This window comes from Nyctibius grandis, chromosome 4 (assembly GCF_013368605.1).
Source record: "Nyctibius grandis isolate bNycGra1 chromosome 4, bNycGra1.pri, whole genome shotgun sequence".
Taxonomy (NCBI): domain Eukaryota; kingdom Metazoa; phylum Chordata; class Aves; order Nyctibiiformes; family Nyctibiidae; genus Nyctibius; species Nyctibius grandis.
Window position 1 is genome coordinate 63,976,970 of NC_090661.1, and position 16,623 is coordinate 63,993,592.

Below are 16,623 nucleotides of genomic sequence, written 5' to 3' on the forward strand. Positions count from 1 at the left end.
CTGGAAGCCCCTGAAAAGCAACCAGCAAATAAAGCATAGTATTGCCACGATGCAGCTACAAAGAGGCCTGACAATAGATTTTGAACTGCTTCACAGGTTTGTTGAAGGCTGGAACTTTTTACTGATACTCCAGCTGCGAAGCTCCAACTTAGGCATAATGGCAAGAATATACAAAATAGTGTATACCCTTGTATTTCAGGGCATAAACCCTACTTAGTGCAAGTATTCTCCACATCAGTGTAACTACACCATTCTCAACAAGACGGCATTATGTTGGCAGCTGTAATATGGCATGTACAAAGGCTCATATGGAAACACACAGCAAAAATTTTTCAATAGGTATTTTTTTCTCTTAAATCTAGAGATCTAGTTTAACTGGAGTTTGATGGGATAAAAAAGCAGGTCAAAATACAGTTTCATTTGTATCTTTCTATTAGCCATTTGACTTGTCGAGCCTCTTGCAGAAAATGAGAAAGTTTTTCTTTCATATCACTTGCTTTGTGAAGTGTAATCAGGATGCATTTCTTGATCCCCAAATCCTTTGACACAGCTGCAGAAACAGTAGGGTATACTGCTAAGGCTAAGAGTTCAGAAAAATAAACACACACATTATAAATTATTTTAAATCCTCTATTTTTTGAGATTTTTCATTAAAAGTAATTAAATAGCCCTTCTTCTTCTCCTTAATTGGAACTGCGAAGAAGGCACTCAGGTTATGTTTTCCAGTTTTTCTCTACACCATGAGGATTAGCAAGCTCCTCTGCTTCAGAAAGAAAAAAGGACAAAACTTACAAAATCTTGTGACTTCTACAGGTGGGAACTGATTTATAAAGCCACCACAAACATAAGGGCTGCACTTAAAATTTGAGAATTAGCAGCCCTGACCTCCATCAGCACCTGAAGTCTGCTCAAGTAACACCAGTGTCAGCCTCATGAGTTAGGAGTTTCATATCAGCATAATAACACTTGTCTTGAACACCTCTCCTATGAAGAAAGGCTGTTCAGCCTGGAGAAGAGAAGGCTCCGGGGAGACCTTATTACTGCGGCCTTTCAATACGTAACAGGGGCTTATAGGAACAACTGAGAGAGGCTTTTTACCAGCGCCTATAGTGACAGGACAAGGGGTAACAGTTTTAAACTATAGGAGAGTAGATTTAGACTACACATATAAAAAGAAATAAGTATTTACTATAAGGGTGGTGAGACACTCGAAGAGGTTGCCTAGAGAAATTATGGATTCCCTATCATTGGAAGTGTTCACGGTCAGGTTGGATGGGGCTTTGAGCAACCTGGTCTAGAGAAAGATGTCCCTGCGCAAGGCAAGGGGGGTTGACTAGGTGTTCTTTAAAGGTCTCTTCCAACCCAAACCATTCTAAGACTGTAGCTCCCTCCCAGAACAGTTATCTCCTATGAAGATGTCCCTGCACAAGGCAAGGGGGGTTGACTAGATGATCTTTAAAGGTCTCTTCCAACCCAAACCATTCTAAGACTGTAGCTCCCTCCCAGAACAGGTACCTCCTATGAAAGCCGTGGTTCACAATCAACACAAAACCCACTTCTCTGGCGTGCATGTTCTGTGGTCTTCGTTACGAGTACACTAGTAAAGCACAAGCAGAGGAGACTGATTTTTAGCCCCGTAAATGATTCAGATGCTGCGCTCAGCCTCCATGTTAGCACAAAATACTACTACAGTCATGCACAGAACCACTGACTCCAAAGTGTTCCTATATGCAGTTCACCAAAGGCCTGGGCTTTGGACAGCACTTCAAAACACGTTCTCCCACCTTACCCAGGAGACTCAGGAAAACAGTAACTGATTGCCTGCAGTCTGCGATGATTGTTTACCTCGGCTGTCCTCAAATATGACCATGCACTTTTGAATAAATTGACAAATTTCACAATATTGTTTGACCAGCTATCTTTTTCACATTTTTGGTTCAACTTGAAGAGATGGGAGAATAATCCCAGAGTTCTACAACACGTTTTCCAACTGCACTCAAAGTCAGTCTCCATTATTTCCTCCTTTCAGTTGCAGTAAATATTTCTCACAGAAGCACACTACTTCACACCTAATATGGTGCTATTCTTTCTCAATTCTTTTTCTTCCTCTTTCCTCACATAGTTTCCTGGTTTTTGTTCCCTCTTTAAGAGGCACATTGTACCTGCAACATAATGCATCTGAAAATAATAATCCATCCTCTGTCTTCCCCCCATGAGAGATGACTTTTAAAACAAGATTTAACTCATTTTTTTTTCTTAGTAAATCAGTTACTTCAATATGTAAAAGGGAAAAAAACCCCACAAGGCTGACAGTTGTTTGTTTTTTTACAATGCTCTGTCTTTTAAAATGCGTTAAAGTAAATGTTCAAAAGTCAAGCAAATCCCTCTTTCCAACACATATTAAGGTTTGTTTTCTGAATGAGTCTGAGACCAACAACAACCCTAATTTTTTAAGAGAGTTATTAGTCACACAAAAAGTGGATAAAAGGAGATACACTACATGTCACCGTGTACTGCCCTAAGAGCATCAAAGTCCTCACTGGCTTTTTCAGATGGTAAAGCCTAGGGCTAAAAGTGCTAACACAGAGCAAGTTTAGGCAGGGGAAGCTGGGGGCACAGGCAAGGAGTGCAACTGATGGTGCTGAGGCAGGGGCAGCCCAGCAGGGACTTCTGGAAGGGAAGGAACCTTCTGGCATCCACACAGGGGCTGCATTTTCAACTGAGGACAAGGCGCCAAATTTAAAATGCATGGCACAGCACCTTGGCTAAAATCACTTGTGCAACAACGAGCAAGCTTTACGGTCTTGCTCTCTTTACCTCAAAATAGCATACTCGCTTAATACTTCTTTCTTCCTAAATCCAAATTTGATGACTTCTCAATACGCCTACTGAGAGAAAAAAAAAAACAGAAAACCACACGTGGACAACTTTTTTTTTTTCTTTTGCACAGGCCTACCTTTTCCTTCTCAAAAATCAAGGAACCATGAAAGAGAAGGTCAAAGCCAATGCAGGCAGTCCCTGCGTGATCAACTGTATCAAGCATTCCCAGGCTCGCTTTAACAGGGCTTGCAACATCCTAGATCCCTCATTCTCAAATCTCTTTTAATGACAAGTAACGGTAAGTTATGACGCTACCCGACTTTTAGAGATAAAATTGAGACCTAGTTTGTTTCGCTTCTGATGTACAATAAAACAGAATATGAAAGCAAACTTCCAGGACTGACATAAATAACATGGGCATCAACATCTGAGCTCTTCCTCTTTGCCATTCAAAGCGAGAGTGGTTGGTGTCACTCGCATGTAAGTTCCAGACAGTCAGTTTACAAACAGAGAAAAACATTTAACCTAGCATGACTTCTCTGAAGAACTGAAAAGTATTTAGCAAAAAACATGGGCAGAAATGTTGGAATAAAGATTTTTTGGAAGTAATTTTTAATGAAAAAAGAAACATTTGGACTTCATCCTTCAAAAACGTGAAGCTGTGGCTAAAGAACAGGTTTTCCTACACAAAAAAATGTTCTGGGAGAAAGACTTTTCTAAAAGGACACTGGAAAGTAACAAAGATGGTCAAAGACTTAAGCAGTCTGCTCAGTGGAAGGAAGATGAGCAATCTCTAGGCTACGCTAGCTCTTTCAAAGATGTAGTACAGTATAGTTACACTGTACTAGGTAATCTCAGCATCTGACTTCCCTATCATCCAAAGCAGCCTTTTTACAGTACACTGGATCCAGCCTGTTTTCTATGATCTCTCCACAAATAATTCCATCAGATGAGATTTACCCTCCAAAAGTCTAGCTGACTAGCCATTATCAGCTCATATTTCTCCAGATGTTTTGTGATCTCATCGTTTCTTAATGTCTCTAGCATCTTGCCTACCACCAAGGTCAGATTTATTGGTTGACGATTTCCTGGTTCCTCCCCAATCCCCTTTTCCCAGAACAGGGCAAGCAAAATGAAAGCAACCGAGAGCGAGCATTGCAAAACTATTGCCCCTTATGTTGAAAAAGACACACACAAGGAAAACCACAAACTGACACAGCTTATCTTTTGTTTCCAATAAGAGCAACAACAGATTTCCCTATAAACCCAGCTCTTCAGCTCTGGAAGCAGCATCAGCTTCTTTCCCTCTGTTACAAACTCCCCGCTCCGTTCAGCCCCTATGTTGTTTCTTACCTTTCCTCTTCCCCTCAGCTTTTCCTCTGAAGCAGCTGTGCCCTCTATAGCTGGTATCTTCAGAGTTCAGGTGTGTCTTAGGATCCTTTGTATCAAGTGCCACAGCCACTCCGAAATACCGTGAAAGCCAGACGATCCTTCTACTAATCTGAACCTCAAAGGTTCTGGTTACACAGGTCATCAAGAAAGTGCACTGCTACATACCAGGGAGTCAGAAGCCAAGGTAAAAAAATAAAAAACACCCCAAAATAAAACACACACACGTATACAAAAAGAGGTAGGGAACATGGTGAGAACAGAAAAGAGAGAAGAAAGAAGAGGTGAAGAAAAACAGCAACACGAGATACCCACTGGCTTAAAAAAAGTTAACTTCTGGTCATACCTCGCAAGATCCTGTTTTGATTCATACTAACAGAACACTGAAAGTACGAACCTGTGCTCAAAATAACAAGGCTAAAGTTCACCGTCTGTGCTATTCTGCTAGAGAAAGTTAAAAGAGCAACAATCAGCGTTTAATTCCTGGCTTGTATTTTCCATATGGATCCTGCATTCATTTTATGCAATGAAGCTATAGGAAGACAAATTACCATGGACTACTGGTTATTTATTAGGACATCCGTATCACTCCATTTCATTACAGAAACAATTCTTTAACAAAAAAAATCAGTAGTATTTCCATAAGTGGAATAAGTACCTTTTGTATAATTTCTCATTTAAGGACCTCTAGTAATTTTGATCAGCTTTGCAACCAGACTCCCACCCAGTCAAACAGTTTTACCTGCCTGAAGTCTACATAAATTGATATTTGGAGGACACGTTCTGGTTTTCACAGTTAAAATTAACGTGCGGTGTTCATATACTATTTAAAAACAAAAGCAAAAAGTAGCTCCATATTTACTGCTAAATATTAATGGACGAATACACAGGTCTCTCCTGCTGCTTATAATTGCTTCAGAGTCTCAGAGTGAGAAATCAAGATTTCTATTTCCTTTTCTAAATGTCAGTGTACATTTTTCCCTCCCCCCTCTTTCCCTGCCTCCAAAAGACTCCTTTTTCCATATGAGTTTATGCCCTAATAAGAAAACCGGACATACTAGGGAAGACAGAGATGACAGAGTATCAAAACGCACAATCCCCCTCTTTGTTAGCCTTGCAGAAAGACTTTAAAAAAAAAACCAAAACAAAACAGGATGAAGACTGAAGACAATAGAAGGACCTTTATAAACAGGGACCAGAGCAGAAAGATGCAAGAAATCCACTAAGACCTTTAAAATGGATAAGTAAATAAAATACACTCAGACATACCTCTCATCCAAAAAGTTCCACAACACACAACCAAAATTAAGGATACTCATGACATACATCCAGAAAACCAGTAATCTCAGAACTCAACAAGCAGCAATTTGGGCAGATAATTTTCTCCTTTCCCCCTCATATTCAATCACAATTATAGCACCTCTGCATCGACCCATTTTCCCCATTCTTTCCCACTAAACAAACCTTCAATGTAATACAACCAAGAACCACATATTCTGGACCAACCCCAAATCTGGGTTTCTTCACGTTTTCTACGTGTGCGTGGGAACACTTCAGCCACGCAGTTAGGCGAAGAGTGGTCAGTATTTTAACTACTGCTTCTGTCTTCATGCAAGAGTCTATCGCCTCACTGTGATTACAGTAACAGCATCAAGGGCTGACAGTGAGGAAAAGGGGAAAAAAAAAGTTCATTCATGAATTCTTCTGTTTCTGCCTGGTTGAGGTTTGACGTGTCATGGAGATGACTCTGGCCTCTGCATAAACATCTGCGCTACTGGAAGTAGAGCTTCCTTTAAGCGACTGACTGACAGAACTACCAAGAGCTCTCGGCCAGGCAGCGATGTTTAATTTCATTTCTCCATTTGTATTTTTAATCTTGGAAACAAAAACAGAAATGTAAAGCACGCTGACAGAAGAAAACAACCCCACAATTCTAGAAAGCCCTGCTATTTCCCTGCCAGGCCAAAACACCTGCTACTGCTAATGACAGCTTTATGCTTACATACACCTGCCATCCAGAAGGGCTCCAGAGCACTTTGCAGCCTGATTTATACGTACACAAATCATTAAAACCACCAAAATTAAGCCACTGCTGGGTGAGATGTAGCAAGTGTTTAACTGCACAGAGCCATGCTGTTCAACTGCTCAGGACGTGAACTGACAGACACCATGTCCAACCGAAGCTACGGGGGAACGTTAGGTAGAGAGAACATCATTGCCCAATATGGATTTCAGCCAGTTATTACTTAAAATATTTGCATGTGGAAAGCCTTAGGATCTTTAAAGAACACACACAGTGAAATTTTTGGGTTTATAAATGATACAAAAGACAAACAATATACATTTCCTATATCTAAAATTCTCCTTTAGCAGTCCCTCCCTGCAGTAATTACTGTTTATGCCTTAACTTCAGAAGCTCACTGTATCAGACATCAGTTTTGGAAACATCCTGTGGTTGAAGCACTTGATCTTGCAGAGCCAGCAAACCGATACGGTCTGGCAATAAATGTAGATGATTTAAAAAAAAAAAATCCTTTACAAAACACACGCACACGAGTGGATCAGCTCCCCCCACATGCACCCCCAGCCAAAAGAACTGAACGTCAACTGATCCCAAAACAGCTACAAAAACCAAGAGAGTAACGGAGCTGACACGCTGGCAAGCTGAGAAGGACAGATAGCCCTTCTTTCTAAAACCCTCCTCACATGGACAATGCCAAATTAACAGTTGCAAAGTCAATAAAGTGGAATGAAATAGGTGTCACCACACATACCGAGAAGGCAAAAAGGCATTGGGGAACAGGTTAAAAAGATGAGGAAATCTGGCATCCAAAAACGCCAAGATACGTTTAACAGTTTGTGTGTTTGGGCACAAATTTGCAGTCTCAAATATACAGAACATGCAGAGTAACATCTTGGAAATGGAAATGTGTTCAGCAGATAATCTCATCATAATATTATCAGCAAACCATCAGAGATAATAATCTGTTTCTCTAAGGTAATTTAAAAAAAAAAAAAAAAGTCAGATCAGGAGATCCAGGTATCTTTTACTAGGACCTCTGGGGTCTCCTTACTTGAAAGTAGTTTTACTGTAATCCTAGAAACAATGAAAATTCAATTCTCAAGAGTAAACACAGACAAGCTTGAAATACAACATGATTGTTTTAAAGTTTCAGACACATCTGCCTCCGAATCATCCTGACAATAAAATTCCATTTTCATACTATTTAAAATAAATGTTTCTCCCCCAGATTTTTGTACAGTGCTCCTCAAAATAACACAACTCTTTTTTTTTTTTTTTAAAAGTTACAGGTAAGTGCGGAAAGAATTGTAACAATAAATGGTTAAAAAAAAAAAACTCAGCCTACAAACATCATCTAAAACTAAAAACATATCTATTTGATTTGAAGAGTTTCTAGATTCATAAATGCAATGGGAAGCATAATTCTGTGTTTCATTTTTCTGTTTTTTCCAAACACAGCATAATTCTCAAATACTTTATCAGAACAAGGTAGTCTGGGTACACCAGAATTATCAAATGAGTTATTTAAGATAAAGAGTGGAAAGGCATTTCTAACTGAAATAAATCAGAACAATAAAAAACAAAACAAAACAAAACGAAACGCAAAAAACTTTATCAAAACATTTTTACATCAAGCTTCAGACAATTTGCTAAACTAAGCTGTATATCTAGAAATTTATGTTTCTACCCTTTTAAAACATGGATTATCAACGTTTTCTAAATTCTTAAAAACTTCTTATTGTTGCAGAAGAACCATCAGCCTTTATCAAGGTTATGATAAAGTATTTCCATTTTCTTCCAGAAATAATTTTACTACACTTTTGCACCTTCAGGCAAGCTGTTGCAAATCCTTTAGAAAATCCTGAGTCTGCAGAACCATGTGAGCTTCCCTACTGCTGGAGCACACAGATTCTGTTTTTGGTCCAAAAAAATGACGGTATTAAGGAAAGTACCTAACACCACTCTCTCCTTTCCAAGAAACAACAGTAGAATACAAAGAAACAGGTCAGTCAAGTACCTTATAGGAGCAATGCTGTAGTACTTGAAAACAAACGCCCCTCTACCCCTAAAAAAAGAACAAACCCATTGTTTTGGGAATAAAACATTTAAGAATGCGAAAAGCATAACAGTACACGTGATTATGTTATTTCAGTTTTGCCACCCAGTCAGGACTAAAAACTTTTTATAAAAATCAAATTCCATTAGTGGTACAACAGAAATGCACAGAGTGCACAAACTCAAGGCTGTTCTTCCCATCTAGGACACTGGTACCAAGAGCAGTTCAGACACAAACAAAACAGCACATTCTCTAGCAAGTCTCTGCAAGAGCACAGCATTGCTCGCAAAATACAGGCATATTTTTCACTGTTCAAATGAAGATTCACCTGAAGACAATTCTACATTCTAACACAAAGAAAAGCTACAGACCTATATATAAAACAAAATAATTTGCTGCAGTTTAACCTTTAACACTCTAAGTAGCATCTCCTTCAATTCCTATCTTTATTTTCAAAGCAGTCGACGCAGTTTTTGGTGAACACGCACACATCCACACACCCAAAAAAAAAAACCCCTTATATGTGTGTTTTCTCAAACTTGAGAGAACATCACGCACGCTCCTTATATGCCACTTACCATTAGGATAAACAGGAAAATAACAGACTATTTGAAGATATGCTGCTAAAGGACACATCGCTGTGCAAGAGAAAGCCAATCTACTGTCCTGGAGGGAAGTGACACTTACCTCGTTTGTGAAGCCACCCTTCCTTCACTATTGCTACTTCATTCATAATGGCAGGAATGTCTCTTGAAAAAACAGTTTATGCCGAAAGATCACTCTGTTGAAATTCCTGAACTCCCGCAGAAGGCTCCACACAAAGGATGGGGATTTTTTTGCTGTTTTTCTCCTTCTCAGCTATTTCTAAAAGGATCAAAAGAAGAGCGCACCATCATTTTGAAGCATGTCACATATGTACAGTAAGGAATACAACAGGGAGTAGCTTTCATTGCTGGGTTATTGGTTTGGGTTTTTTTTTTTTATTATTATTACAAAATCAAAACAAGGGCTTAGCTCTTCACAAGGATTTTTATATCTTGGTGGGTAGAGGTGCCAAAATATGTGTCTGCTGAAGTCCTGCTTCTTCACTGAGCAGGTTGATTGTGGGCAGACTCACAACATCACCAGACGCTTCCTGGATTAGAGGTGGATGCAAGACCTTGCCCAGTAGACCTCCATCTCTCCAACACCATCTCACTCTCCACAACAACGAATTCTGAGATTTCACAAAGTTCAGTTTTAAATATTTCCCAGTAAGAAGACTTCCAGAACCTCTTCTGGAAGGTTTCTTTACAGCCTGATGTATACCAGTCTATCAACTAGCACCCAGTATATCTTAGAGATATAAACCTCTGAGTAAAAACTCGTAATACTCTGCTTCAAATTTTCCTACCTTCAGCATCATCCTGTTAATCCCACTCAGATCTCCTCAACTCCCCCAAAAAGTGTCTTCTCTACCTTTGACATTTATAACTCCTACCTCTCCTAGAGGTACAAAAAACATCTCAGATAAGCTCACATACTTTTCTGTTATCCTAAATCTGCCCTTATAGACTGATCAGTTTTACTGCCCTTCCCTGAACGCACTGCGGTTTGCCACTGTCTCTCTCGCAATGAACACACCTAAGTGCAACTCACGATTTTTACCCATCTGCCTTCTGAGTTGAAGTCCCTGCCCACATAGCTCAAAACTGACATATCTTATTGAAAATGTGTTTAGCTCGTGGCTGACTACCACAGAAACATTCTTTGCGTTTCTCTCCCTCATTGAAACTAATCTTTTCCCAAATGCATTAGCTTTTATTATTTTTCTAAATTGAATCTGATTATTTTTCTGCTTGTGGTACAAATGTTCGCTGTTTGTTTTTCTTTAATGACTTCTGTGCTCTCCAAAGTGTCCATACTGCCATTCAATTTGGTATTGCTTGGGTGATCAAAAAATGTAACTGGTGACAAATTCCCAGCAGTAACCAAGAATTTTAATAAAACAAAACCCAGAAGCATTTGTAACCCGCCACCAAAGACCTGGCTTTTACTGCAGTCTCTCTCCAACCACAGAGACATCACATTCCCACCTAACAAATACATACTGTCTCTGCATGCATTTGGCACGCGTGCATCAATTATCTCTGCGCATGCAGGTGATAGCCATCCATCAGAAACTAGATTAAAAAGCAACTAATTCCCCATAACTCACTAAGACACAGCTCTGGGTGGAAGAAACAGGTGGTTAAAATGAATCCAGCCTAGAACTGAAACCCCAGCAGAGACAGAGGGCTCTGTACCGTACATCACCAGTGCTCAGAACGGGCAGCCTTCAAAGCAAGGAGGTCAAACTTGAACAAATTCCATCACTGCAAGCAGATATGGACTGGGAGAAAGGAGGTTACTCCCCTGATACTTTGCCTATGAACTTTCACGGTTTATCACTATTCCTCAGCTTTTCCAGTAACACTTTATTTTCTAGTTTTTTCCCAGAAACAAGTTGTTTTGTTTTGTTTGTTTTCTCCAAATTACGAATCTGCCATCTCTCACTGGTTATAATTATCAACTCCAAGAAACAGATAAGACGTTAGCCTGAGGGAGAGAAAACACACAAAAAATGACACTGGAACAAGAGACATGTAAAAATTCCTTAATTTCATAAATAAATATGAGAATACCATATGCTGCAGAATAGGGACCAGTAACACACAGCTGCCAGAGTTATCTTGGTACAAACTCCTTTAGATCCAGAGCAATTAGAATAGAACCTGACAAACACAGCAGGCTTTCGTTCTCCTTTCAAAATTGCCTGCGCAACAATCATGCGAGCTAGGCTTACTTGTTGATGCCAAGAGGAGACTAGACCTTGTTTATAGGCTTCGTTTAAGCATCGAGCAATTTGCAGAGTGTTGAACAAAACCCCTAAGATTATCACAGCTTACGTCTGGAAATGCAACACCCAGGTGTGAAAGTTAACGCTTCTAACATTGTGCCATAACAGAACACAGAGACTGTGCAACCTACCTCCGCGTCCTGAATTCAACAATTTAGCTGCATCGAACGATCAATATCCTTTCCAATAACCACATGTAAAAAAGGAAGCTACGAGCCAAACTAGTCTGTAGAAAGGACAATCCTATTATTAAAAACAGAAAAAAGTGCAAAGGCCCAAAATTCTGCAAACTGCAGCTAACTTACTCCAGGTTTTTTTGGGTTAATGCTTGCCAAGATTACCACTTGGCAACCTCCTGCTTGTCATCAGCTAAACTGTCATCTCATAATCTGAATTTCAATGACAATACAGCCCAAAAAAGCAGATCAACAAAGAAATCCAAAGTTCAGAGGAACTACTTTTTCTAATCTTTGTGATGTCCAAAATGTTTGGATTGCCTTTTCCCTACAATTTCTACCCAAGAAACATTCTCCACCTGCTACTGCAGCCCTCTTATCAGGGATGTGTCTTTACCTGCCCGTCTCCTTCAAGGGGAGAGGGATGGTGAAGGGCGTAGGGAGTATTATAAAGGAGCCATGCACAGAAGATTGGGTAGCACAGCACAACAAAGTAGGAAAACACTAAACATTCCCTGACACCAACCTGCAGCACGGGCTCCATCTCAGACCTTCAGTCAGCTATGCCAAAGCACTTATTTTGTAAGGGGGAACTCAAGCTATTTTTTCTTCACACTGTGAAGAGCTGGGGATTCCTTCTCCCTGTCCAACAAGATGTCCGTAGACACAGCTCCAACAGCAGCAAACCTGTTCTATCTGCTATATTTTAAAACACACATTCAAGCTGTGCCTCATGTATCTATTTTAGTAAAAGCCGCTATTAAAGATAGTGGCAGCGAGTAAGAGTAATTCCTTGGAATAGAAGAGCAAGTTAACTACAGGTCAACGTACTACTGAAGATGCGTAAACCAGAGAAAGTTCCTTTTCCATAAAATCCTTAGAGGGGAAAAAAAAAAAAAAAGAATGATTACAGTCCTCATTTATGGCCATCTAGGAACGGTTCCCAGTGAACAGAGGGCATCTGAGGTAAGTATGACCTGGCTACTCCAGCCTGTGTCTGCACATGACTGAATACTGTCAAAAGCTAAACAACTCCGTCTTTCTCTCAGCCTTCTGTTTGCCTGTTTTTCAATATGCATTTCTGTAATACCTTTTTCAACACCAAAGTATTCCTCACGTGGCTGAAGTGCAGTAAATCATGAATGGCATGACATTAGCGTCATATCACAGTGACGCTGTTTTTACGCATATATTAATTCCTTAAAGGTTATTAACTTCTACATAAATAATGAGATAACTCTCTTCCCTAGGCACTGCAGCAGTGAAACCTGCTTTAAGGAGTCAGTCAAACCAACCGTCCAACAGAAGGTGGAGCAGAACCATCTTTTCCGTATTTGGGAGAGTCGTGTTAGAGCTCCTTCTCTCATTCTGTCCCACTTACTATGCTCACCTTCTTTTGTCTCTACAGATTGAGAGATGAATTGTCCTTCTGTTTCCAAGATGGAACTTTATATTTGTTTCTACTCACACCCTAAAGCAGAGCAGGAAGAAAAGGAATTATTCCATAACGCTGAAGATGAAACCTAAGCTTATGGGATGCAGGAGCATCTATGGTAACTACCTCATCTATGAGGGAGAGTAAGCAAGGACTGAGGGAGGATCAGATCCATCAACCTTGGTCCTGCTGCTGCCTCACCTGGCATGTTAGACGGTGTCCAGGCTGCACTAGTTAGCCCAAATCAGAAAGCAGGTTACAGGAAAACATACTCCTGGGCTAACACTTTGCCCATCACACCACCACTTACCGATGCCCACTGCCCCGCTGTGGCACAGTCCTGATGCTCCCAGGACATCCTGAGCCCTAATGTGCTACACATCCTTACATGTTCTTATAAGGCACAACAGCAGGACCAGGCAAAAAAGGATCCAGCTGCCCCTGGGCACCATCACCAGCAACTGGAGGGGGGCAGAGGGGTGTGTGTTTAGGCCCATTACATGGGATATCATGAGCAACCTAAGCTTTCTTCCCACAGTAGATCCCAGATCCCAGCGTAAGCTCAGAGCTGACAGCCAATTGCACCTGAACAGCACAGACACAACAAAGTTGGGCTCCAGCCAACATTTCAAGCAGACCGTACAGATAGGTGTCCCCACCAGGCTTTGACCAGTGAAGTACATCTCCTGCGTTATGCAAATCCTGTCTGGGGTGTTTCGCAGGAGTGGCAGCGGTTCCAACGCGCTCAAGGCCCTGTAAGCACACTAGTAGCTTTGCACCATGACCCAGTTACCAAATCTGGGCAGACAGCTTTCAAGAAAGCTTAGAAGGACCAGCTTGTTCCAGCATCTTAGCTTACTTTACAAAAACGCATTGTGGGCCACGAGTTAGGTGTGACCACTAGTATTTGCTACTATATGTTCTGTGTCGAATGACACCACATCTAAACTGGTATTTCACGGCAGCACGTGCAGCTTATCACAAGGTTCAGAAAGGCTTCTCTGATACTAAGAGATATAGAGAAAATGGTAAGTGAAAATAAAAATCTCTAAAGCCACATCCACTTTTCTTTCAATCTCTCAGCCTGATCTAGGTTTACAAAACTGTAATTTGAAATACTTGTGCCCTCATGCCTTTGCTGATCATGCCCTTTGCCAGGAGGTTAATATTGTTCAGGTGAGGGGCCAGAGTTACGACATCCAGCTGTCCAAGCTGCAACCACAACTATAGTTTGACAGGACAAACTAAGCTGCCTATTTCAAAACTGACTGATGGCAGAAAAGAGACTTCTTCATACCCTCTCTGTCAAAGACACAGCCCAGACAAAATCCTCTTTATGTTCCCAAACAAGAACAAGTCCTTTTACAGTTTATGCTCATATAATTTAAGAACTGTGCTGCTCAGAACTTCTGTACCAACCTGAGATGCATTTAATCAAATTCCATTTTAAAGTATGTATAACAGAAGTTTTGTTCTGTCCCCAAACAAATCAAGTCAGTCATGAACCTAATTAATTCTTAATGTAACCACTTACAGGACATTTTTATAAGCCAGCAAGTGAATGCTGGAGCTACAAGTTACTTGTGGACATTGGATCAATTCTTAAATTTGATTTACCACTGCTGCACACCAAAAACAGTTCTATAAACATCACACGCAACAAAAACTCTCCTATTTAAAAAATCAAAGGTAGCTCCACAGTGTCTTTAAATCTGTTAACTCAGACAAATGTTGTGGCTGTCATCACTAAATTAACTACTACATAAAAGTAATTACTAGTCATGCAGTATGACAAATTTATTTACCTGTAAACAAATATTCTTCTGAATTAAGTGTTAGTAACTCCCCTTTATAACTGCATTTTGAAATGCACATCCCTCCTGCGGTATAAATAAAACAAACAAGAGCAAATCAGGGATTTGCTTCTTACATGTTAGAGGTGGTAGGAAAACAAAGCAAAAAGAAAAACAGTTAAATATTTTCCCCAGGGGGGTGGGGGTACTGATAAGGTGCAAGCTGCATTAGCGTCAGTAGCATACTGTTAGTAAAATATATAAAAAGCATATTCATATACTTGATTATAATTATGTTTTACAAAGAAACAGAAGCAAAACTCCTAGAAGTCTCCAAGAACATTTTGGCAACAGCAGAGTTTCACCTGGGGGGGGCGGGGGGCATCTGCAGACAGCTCCCTACAGCTCTGCAAAACACGACTGCAAAAAAAAAAAAAAAAAAAATCAAGTCCACCAACGCGGCACAGCCACCTACACACGCCAAACGCCCACGGAGGCAATCACACCCCCGTCGGCAAACACTTACTGGTCCGCAAAGCGGAGCTGGGCTGAACAACGCGGCTACAGAAGACAAGGGGAGAAAATGGGGACGGGTGAGGTGGGAGAAGCGGGGGGCACCTGGCGACTTTATTTTCCACAGTTTTAGAAATAACCCCCCCGCCACCCCGCTTTCCCTGGGGGGATGCTCGGGCAGGTCCCGGGCGGCCCCAGCCCCGGCCGGCGCTGGACGGCCGCGGCTCCCAGGGTGCTGGGGCAGGCCCGAGGGCCGCCGGGGGAGGCCCCCCGCCCGCCCCCCCATCCACCGCATCCTGGGGGAGCCAACAGCTTCCTGTCCGCCCCGGGCCCGCCGGCAGGACGCCGGCCGGGGGCCGCCCGCAGCCCGGCCCCCCTCGTCCCCCGCCCGCCCTGGGGCGCCGCAGCCCGGCCGTGCCCGGGGGGGGGCAGCAGGGCAGCCCCCCGCCCGCCGCCGCGGCCTAGGCGGGTCAGCGGCCGCCGCCCGGGGAAGGTAGAGGGCGGCCGCCCCCCTTCCCTTCCCCTCCCCTCCCCTGCCCTGCCGGCCCCGCACAATGCGGCGGGCACGGCGCGGTCGAGCGGTGCAGGCCCCGGCCCCGGCCCTTCCTTCCCCCAGCCCTTCCCAGCCGGGGGAGCGGGTCACTTACATGGCTGGAGCCCGGGGAGGAGGTGATGGGAGGGTGGCGGCGGCAGGGGAAGGGAGCCGGGGAGGGAGGCAGGGGAAGGGGAGGGAAGGGGGGAGCGAGCCAGCGAGCGGGGGGAAAGGGGAGGCTGGCGAGGCGGGCTCTCCGGCGGGTGCCGAGCGAAGGCCTCACTGGGCTCCCGGCAGCAGCCGCCGCCTCCTCACCATCCCCGGGCGGCGGGCGGCGGGGCGGCTCCTCCTCCCCCTCTCACAGGCGCTCGGCCCATGGGGCTCACACGCCCGCTCCGGCTGCCGGCCTGCCTTCCGCGCCGCTCCGCCTCGCCCCCGCCCTGCCTCCGGCCGGGAGGGGGAGGCCGCCCCTCGCCCCGCTCAGCAGCCGCCTCCCCGCCGCCGCCGCTTCACCCCGCGCCACCGGGCCGAGCTCCCGCAGCCGGGGCCGAGCTCGTCCCACACGCGTCTCCGCGGCGCTCGCTCACGTCCTCCGGGGAGCGGCTGCCGAGTCCTACCGCCGCCACGCCGCTTCCCGCCCGGCCCGCCGTGCCGAGGGGCCGCGCCGCTCCCCGGGGAAGGGGTCCGCAGTCGCCGGGCCTCGCCGCCCTCGGAGCTGCCCTCGGAGCTCCCCTCAGCGCGGCGGGGCAGCGCCCGCCGGCCCGGCCCTCCCGCCGCCCACCTCCGCCCACCCGCCAGGCCGGCCCCAGGCCCCGAGGGCGGTGTTTCCGGGCCCCCGGCGTGGCCTGGCCCCGGGCGGCCCGACCCGGGTCACCCCCCCCCTCTTCTGCGGGACTGCCCCGGCCCTTGACCCGGGCGTTCGGGACGCCATACCCCGCGAGGTGATGTGGCCTCTCCTGAGTCGGCCCTGCGGGAAGCCGCCGGCGTTAGGAGCCTTGTGCCCGGAAT

At 43.9% G+C, this 16,623-nt stretch overlaps 1 protein-coding gene across 10 annotated transcripts in view; it reads right to left on the reverse strand.

The window, feature by feature from the left end:
* Positions 1-16,380, reverse strand: part of AKT1 (AKT serine/threonine kinase 1) — a 79,569-nt gene extending 63,189 nt beyond the window's left edge. Inside the window, exons 1-5 of one of the 10 annotated variants that reach the window (XM_068400153.1) lie at positions 16,233-16,380; positions 14,936-14,990; positions 14,583-14,657; positions 8,976-9,152; positions 4,174-4,369 (exon numbers count right to left, since the gene is read on the reverse strand). In XM_068400153.1, coding sequence (XP_068256254.1) covers positions 4,174-4,354 — 181 coding nt within the window. In that variant the 5' untranslated portion in view covers positions 4,355-4,369; positions 8,976-9,152; positions 14,583-14,657; positions 14,936-14,990; positions 16,233-16,380. Of the gene's footprint in view, positions 1-4,173; positions 4,370-8,975; positions 9,153-10,485; positions 10,507-12,732; positions 12,752-14,582; positions 14,658-14,935; positions 14,991-15,096; positions 15,114-15,730 lie in introns of those variants that run through there. The other 9 variants (XM_068400149.1, XM_068400148.1, XM_068400150.1 and 6 more) reach the window with 9 other exon arrangements.
* Positions 16,381-16,623: the final 243 nt, after the last annotated feature.